The sequence below is a fragment of the Molossus molossus genome, unplaced genomic scaffold (genome assembly GCF_014108415.1).
Source record: "Molossus molossus isolate mMolMol1 unplaced genomic scaffold, mMolMol1.p scaffold_m16_p_10, whole genome shotgun sequence".
In the NCBI taxonomy this organism is placed as follows: Eukaryota; Metazoa; Chordata; class Mammalia; order Chiroptera; family Molossidae; genus Molossus; species Molossus molossus.
The window spans coordinates 21,466,320-21,473,257 of NW_023425345.1; the positions used below are offsets into that span (position 1 = coordinate 21,466,320).

The 6,938-nt window shown below is 49.2% G+C and overlaps 1 protein-coding gene across 1 annotated transcript; it reads right to left on the minus strand.

Moving 5' to 3' along the window:
• Positions 1 to 2,198: 2,198 nt before the first annotated feature.
• Positions 2,199 to 6,043, minus strand: RBP5 (retinol binding protein 5). Its single transcript, XM_036250791.1, has 4 exons — positions 5,901 to 6,043; positions 5,405 to 5,583; positions 2,721 to 2,822; positions 2,199 to 2,252 (listed from the first exon to the last, which is right to left on the minus strand). The coding sequence occupies exons 1-4, from the start codon at positions 5,971 to 5,973 to the stop codon at positions 2,199 to 2,201; spliced, it is 408 nt and encodes a 135-aa protein (XP_036106684.1). The 5' UTR covers positions 5,974 to 6,043.
• Positions 6,044 to 6,938: the final 895 nt, after the last annotated feature.

The following is a 6,938-nucleotide window of genomic DNA, read 5'->3' on the forward strand; positions in this document are numbered from 1 at the left end:
CCAGGAATCAAACCCGCAACCTCTTGGTGCATGGGTCAACGCTCAACCACTGAGCCATACCAGCTGGGCCTCCCCTGTCTTTCCTCACATGTTGGTGTCCCTGGTGACCATCTTTTCTATCTGAGGATGAATGGAGCAGCCTGATTTGAATGAGGGTAGTAGGGGTCTTGTCAGAGTGAGTATACAGGTTGGGAATTCGTGTGTGTGTGTGGGGTGGTGGTGGTGGTGGAGAGACTAATGGGGAATGAAATATCCAAGAAGGTGGCAGAAGAGGTAGGACAACATGGTGGATCTTTTCTGGCTCCCACTGCTGTGAGAAGCACCCCCTGCTGTCCATAGGGGAAACAGCAGCCTGAGCTCTTCACAGCCTCAGGCTCCCACCCCCTTGTAAATGCCTCTGAAACTGCTCAGTGCTCCTCTGGATGCTTGTCCTCCTTTGGGGGTCTTCAGGCCTCTGGCTCCTGGAGGGGTGAGGTTGAGTGGAGGATGTGGACCTGCAGTGTGGATGCTCATGTCATAGGAGTTTCAGAGGATTGAGGCTGCTTCCACTTGGGCCTGCCAGTCACCATGGAGGCCTCCAAGCTTCTGGGTGAGGCCTTTTGGCAAGACTCCAGTGAGGGGCACTAAACTGACATAAAGAACACAGAGAACAGTCCTGTGGGGAGAGGCTTGGACATGCGCTGTGAACTCAGTGGCTGGAACACTGCATTGACCTGGTGACTTAGGCAATGGGTGAATACACATGGAGCATCATCCTTCTGCTTCTTGGAAACGGACAAGGTAGGGCCCAACAGCCCTCGGAGCTTCTGCTGAGCAGTTTGTCTGAGAGAAGGGCTCTCCACTCCCCACTCTACTGGGGTCATCTGCAGAGAGGCTGGGCAAGGAAAAAGCTATTCAGTTCCACTCTTGAGTTTTTTTCTTGCTCTTTTTCAAATGCATTCCAGGGTGTGTGGTAGGGTCAGTGTTTCATGCCTAGTTCTTCTTGGCCAGAGCTCCAGTGACTGCCCTGAATGTGTTGGATGGGGGCCTAGCCATTGCAGGAAGAGGGGGGCAGAAGTGTTCATCTAATGAGCACAGGCCAGGGACTTTCCAACAATTCCCCCTTCCTACCCCAGCTGGACTCTGTCCCCACCCACACTGAGTCCTCTTCTTTCTGACTTTTGTCCCACAGTACTTTTATTCTGAAAGAACCAAGGCCACTGGAGGTAGGGAGGTGCCAGAGGTTAGAGCTGGCTCTGACCACAAATAGGCCCTATCCTTCTGGGTTGTTTCTCAGGGCAGTGATTCCAGGACCGTAAGGGAGGGGACTTGCTGTTCTCAGTTCTCTGCCTTGTCCTCGGTCCCCAGTCTTGCTGGCCTTTAAGCAGAGGGTCTCTAAAGCCAGGCCTGTTGGTCTTTTTCCCACTACTGCATTCACATCCCCATGATTTGCATCTTTCTAGCCCTTGACTTTGTATTTTCCATCCGCTTCCCTTTTCATTCTTTTCTGGCCTTCTTACTGCCTGTCCTTCTCAAAGCACACATGGAGGCCAGGCCACTATTTAGAAGCTTCTCAGCCTCCCCCAGTACTGTACAATGGGTTTTACCCATTCCCTCCTTCTCCTCCATGTAGGATGAAAGTATGAGATAGCAAGGATGCATTCAGATGTTGGTAAACTGAACTCTGTATGTGTGGGGCTATGCCTTGGGCCTGGTTCTGTTGAGCATAGGAGGTTTTTCCCCCCAAAATAAGGACAAGGAAATGGACAAAAAGATTCTATTATTAGCTCCTGTTTAAATTCTTGAACCTTACTCGCAGTTTTACAAAAGGTGTGCCAGGATAGAGTTTTCACTAACCCTCAAGTGCTCAAAGCTTAGTTCTCAGGTAGAAAATAAGAGGCCAAATGAACTAAAGAGAGTGTAAATCAGTTATTCTCTAGTGCCCTTTTCCCTTTGCCTGTTTCTTTCATCCAGGAGGCCAGACCTTGAACTGGCTATGAGGTCACTATTGGGCAGTGGAGTATGAGAAAGAAAGGAATTTGGCCTTGGAGGCTGCCAATTACAGATTAACATGGGGAAGGGTGAGAAGGGACTCAGGAGGTGGGGGTAAGTGGCCTGAGAAAGGGCCTGATGATCTGGGACAATCTGGGCTTGAAGGGGCACAAGCAAGAGGAGTCGGGGGACCGGCGCTGTCTGGAAGGGCTTCAGCTCCTCTCTGGCTACTTGACCTTCCTGAAGACCTGCTTGCATACTGCATCCCTCGCAGTCAGTTCCTGGGGACAGAGTAGGCATGATAAGGAGAAAAACGTTCTTGCCCGCTGGAGCTCCTTTCTCAAGGTCCTTGACCTCCATTTCATCCTTCAGGATACATCAGCTAGAGTATTTGATATATGAGGGATTGTATCATTGTTCCAGATCCCGAACTTTTCACCCCAGAGGAAGGAAGGTAGCTGGGCCAGGGGATGTGAAATGGTGAAGTCTCTATCTCTCTAGTTATGATTTATGGACATTCATTTGACGTGTAGCCAGGGTCCACTTTGGCTACTCTATTTTTTCCTCTCTCTACTCTCCCTAGTCCTTTTGTCACCCTTCCTTTGTTGCCTTCTTTGGGGGGTGGGGAGTGGGGAGGGCAGGAAAGTAGTAGATATATCTGATTTGGGCAAAGGGATGAATCCTAGCTGGAGGCCCCTTTCCCAGACATGCTCATTTGGGTCCCATTTCCCAGACCTCATCCAGCTTACCAGGTACAACGTCTCTCCTTCCAGCCAGTGCCTCCAGCCTCGGTTAGGCACCTCCCCTTTCTGCACACAGACCAGCTGCTCCTCTTCCCAGGTTACTACGGTCTATAGGCAAGGCAGGAATAAAGGGCGACTGAGGGGCAGTCCCACTGACTGGCTGGGCTGCCCCCTTTATACCATAGCAGATGCTGTCTTGCTGCAGCCCCTTCATTCTGAGTGAGAAGGCTACTCTGATTTAGGACTCCTGTCCCCCACTCTTAAAGGCCACCGAGCAGGGTCCACAGTTTGTCTACAGTGGGGCAGAGCAGGGATGGAGCATGATAACCGAGGTGAAATTGGGGAGTGGGTGATAAAGAACGGAGACTTTGTCCTCTGGACACTTGTGGTCAACTTGGAGGGGCCTTTGGGAAAGAAGAAAGATAGGTTGGGAGTCCCATCAGGGAATCTCTTTCCTCCTCTTTTTCTGTTTTCAAGGACAGCTGAAGGGTCCCTGAGAATGAAGGATCAAGCCCCCTGAGTCAGGGCTGGGTGGGCCTGGGCACTCCAGTCAATATTTATTGAGGCCTTCCATAAGACAGACCCTGCTCAACAAAGAGCTCAGAATCTTGAACTGATAGAGCAGTAAATAAGTATTTATGATTCCAGGTAAGACTGCTGAGGATGAAAGTCAGGAGGGAAGAGCTGAATCTTCAAGAAAATAAGGAGTTAATTAGATCGGAGGTAATGGGAAATTTCTCATAAGGAAAGTAACAACAGAGAGGTAAGAAAGAGGGAAAATAGTTTTGAGAGGCTGTAACCTAGTGTGTATGTGGGAAGGACCCTAGTGTACCATGTGAAGCATATGGGCCTTATCTGGAGTGTAGGAGATTGTCACTAAAAGGGTTTAAATAGGGAGTGACATGGTCACTTTTACATGTTAGATAGGTCCTTGTGGCTACAGTATGCAGAGTGGTTTAAAGAAGGGTTAAGACTGAGGACTAACAAGGTGAGAAATCAGGACCTGAATTAGGATGGCAATAAAGAGAAAGGCTAGGAAGGAACAGATGAGAGCATGTGGAATGGCAATGTTCAGTAGAAATATAATGGGAATGCAAGCCACGTATTCAATCGAAAGAATTCTAGTAGCTACATTAGAAAAGTAAAAAGCAACAGGTAAAATTAATTTTAATATGTTTTATTTAACCTAAATTATCCAAATTTTTATAATTTTAGCATGTAATCAATATAAAAATTTCTGAGATATTTTACATTCCTTTTTTTATATTGCCTTAAAAGTCCACTGTGTATTTTACACTTACAGTATGTTTCAATTTGGATTAGTTACATTTCAAGTGTTTAATAACTATATATGGCTAGTAGCTACTATATGGGACAGTGCAGAAAAGTTATAAAGACTTATTGAACAATATGCCCTGGCCAGTTTGGCTCAGCGGTTAGAGCATTAGCCTGTGGTCTGGAGAGACCTGGGTTCGGTTTCCGCTAAGGGCATGTACCTCGGTTGCAGTTTGTCCCCAGCCCTGGATGGGTCGTGCGGGTGGAAACCACTTGATGTGTCCCTTTCATGTCAATGTTTCTCTCTCTCTTTCTCTCTCCCCCCCTCTCACTCTATCTGAACAAAAAATGGAAAAATGTCCTCAGGTGAGGATAAAAAAAAAAAAGACTTTTGAACAATTAGATGTGGTGGACACAGTCTTGCATGTGTGTGTATTGGGACCCCAGAAGTAAGGGGACATGATATATTGACTGTAACTCTTAGGTCTCTGGTCCTGCTAACCACTACCATTTATAGGGACAGTAAACACAAAAACAGGAATAGGTTGGGGTAGGAAAATAATGACTTTGGGTTTGACCTTGGGACATGCAGATGTAAACATTTTGCAGGCAGTTAAAAACTTGACCCTGGAGCTCAGGAGCTCTGGTTAGAGAATACGTGTCAAGGGCAGCCTACAGATAGTAGCAGAAGAAATGGGTGTAGATTATTGGGCCCCTGGATGGTGTACAGATAAGAGAGAGAAATTCAAGAACAAAATACTGAGAAAAACCTCAGTTTAAGACATTAGGGGAAGTAGGGTCTGCAAAGGAGACTAAATGGAACATGTAAGACGCAGAAAATAATGCAGGAGAGTGGAGTTATAGAGGGTAAGGGAAAAAAGACTGTGGTGATGAATAGGGTCAAAGGCTAGAAGGTAAGCAAATGTTTGCTCATTGGCCCGAGGGTGACCTGCTCTTTATGTCCTTTCGGCTGGTGATAAGAGAGTAGAAGTGGGGCCCTGGCCAGTTTGGCTCAGCGGTTAGAGCGTCAACCTGCAGTCCAGAGAGAACCGGGTTCGGTTCCTGCTAAGGGTGCGTACCTCGGTTGCAGTTTGTCCCCGGCCCTGGTTGGTCGTGCGGGTGGCAGCCACTCGATGTGTCCCTTTCACATTGAGGTTTCTCTCTCTCTTTGTCTTCCTTTCTCTCCCTTCTACTCTATCTGAACAAAAAATGGAAAAATGTCCTTAGGTGAGGATAAAAAAAAGAGAGTAGAAGTGGGGATCACCAGGAGCTTGTTATCCTGGGGACTCCAATCCTGCTGTGGTGGTCATTTCTCTTGGCTCTGGTTGGGTGAGGTCACTTTGCTTTGCCCCAAATTGTTAAGAAGCACCTACTTGCTCATCCATATCCCCTCCCCCAAGCCTCAGGAAAGATACCTGGCATTTTCGTCCATCCACAATCCTTAGGTCCTCCTCAAACTCAACTCCCACCTCGAATTCTAGAATGTAGTTGCGAAAGGTGCTGAGGGTCTTCACTATCATGTGGTTGCCCTGATGGTCAATCTCCTTGTCTGGCTTGAGCAGCAGCGCTATCTTCCGCAGAGCCACGTTGATGTCTGTGGGAGTTCTCTCTTAGCGAGTGTCCTCTCAGCCAGCCAGCCAGCCAGCCAGCCAGCCAGCCAGCTAGGGGTTTACCCACCTGCAGCAGCCCCTGCGGCTGTGAGCTTTCCCTTAGCTGGTCTGGACTGTGGATTTACTTCCCTCCTAGAAATGCCCCTGGCTAGAGATGGGTCCCAAGACAGGTACCAGCTCCTGAACCTTTCCACACAGTCCAACCCCCGGCATTCCCCCTTCTCAATGGGGTGGAGAGGCAGGGAGGTAGAGGGAAATAGGGGAGTGCAAAGGGTCTGGGGGTGGGGGGGTAGGCCATTACTTAGGGCTTGCAGGTAGTCCTCCATGTTCTTCTGAGAGACAAAGCAGTAGTAGCCGGTGAGGTTGGGAGGCATTGTCCAGTCTGGCCAAGTTGGAGATCAAGATTTCAGAAGAATATAGGAGACAGGGTGAGGAGGGAGGAGTGTTGTCTGTCAGGCGGGCCCCCACACACAGAGACAGGCTTGTGTAAAGATCTATGCCTACCAGGGTTTTTATAGCGCTGGGGCCCTGTTGCAGTAAGAGCTCCTACCAGACTTCCTCCCTCCCCTCATGATGAGTTTGGGGTGGTGTTTGCTGCCTGAGGGAGGGGCAGGGACTTGGCAAGGTTGTGCTTGACCTGGGCTTTTCCTGAGGAAGGAGCAGGATCTGGGGCTGTCATCCAAGACTTGTGCCTTTTCAAAGGTCAGTTTGGCTTCCAGCCCATTTCTGGCAGGCTTGGGAACCACTCCAGAGCCCTGGGGAGGTGGTGTCCCCTGGAAGGGAGCTGGTCTTGATGTATGGAGCGTGGGTTCTTCCAGGCTCACCCAGGGATGAGTTCCAACAATATTCTGAGATCCTGGGACTGAGTCAGGGATCCTGAAAAGTATGAGGGGAGAAGGTGGGGAAAGAAGGAGGACAGCCAGCTGGCCAAGAGCCAAAGTAAAGAAAATCCTATAGCGCTGGCCCCCACAACTCCTCCAGACACTTTTGCTGAGGGGCATTCAGACTGTTTGTCCCATAGGCCATCAGGAGGTGGAGAAACTACTCTTCCGGAGCACAGAGGGGGCTGTTAGTAGCCCGATGAGGTGTTGAGTTCAAAGTCCAGAGCTGAAGGTGAGGGAGGAGTTTGGTTGGCTATTCTGGGGTGTTTTACACTTTTTGGCTTGGGATGCAGGGTTTTCTTCTCCCTCTGGAGTCATTTTACCTACTATCACTCCCAGTCCCCAGCCATTGGGCAGCCCAGCTTACCATGGTGGAGGGGGCGGGTGAGCCTAAATTGTTTTGTGCCCCGCCCCCCAACCCTACCAACTTCTCTGGCTTCAGAATCAATTGGGCGGAT

Coding starts and splice junctions, on each gene's coding strand:
- RBP5 (XM_036250791.1), bottom strand. CDS start 5,973: ATGCCTCCCAACCTCACCGGCTACTACTGCTTTGTCTCTCAGAAGAAC. Junction 5,584..5,900: donor GGACTACCTGCAAGCCCTAA/GTAATGGCCTAC, acceptor GAACTCCCACAG/ACATCAACGTGGCTCTGCGG. Junction 2,253..2,720: donor AAGGAGAGACGTTGTACCTG/GTAAGCTGGATG, acceptor CTCTGTCCCCAG/GAACTGACTGCGAGGGATGC.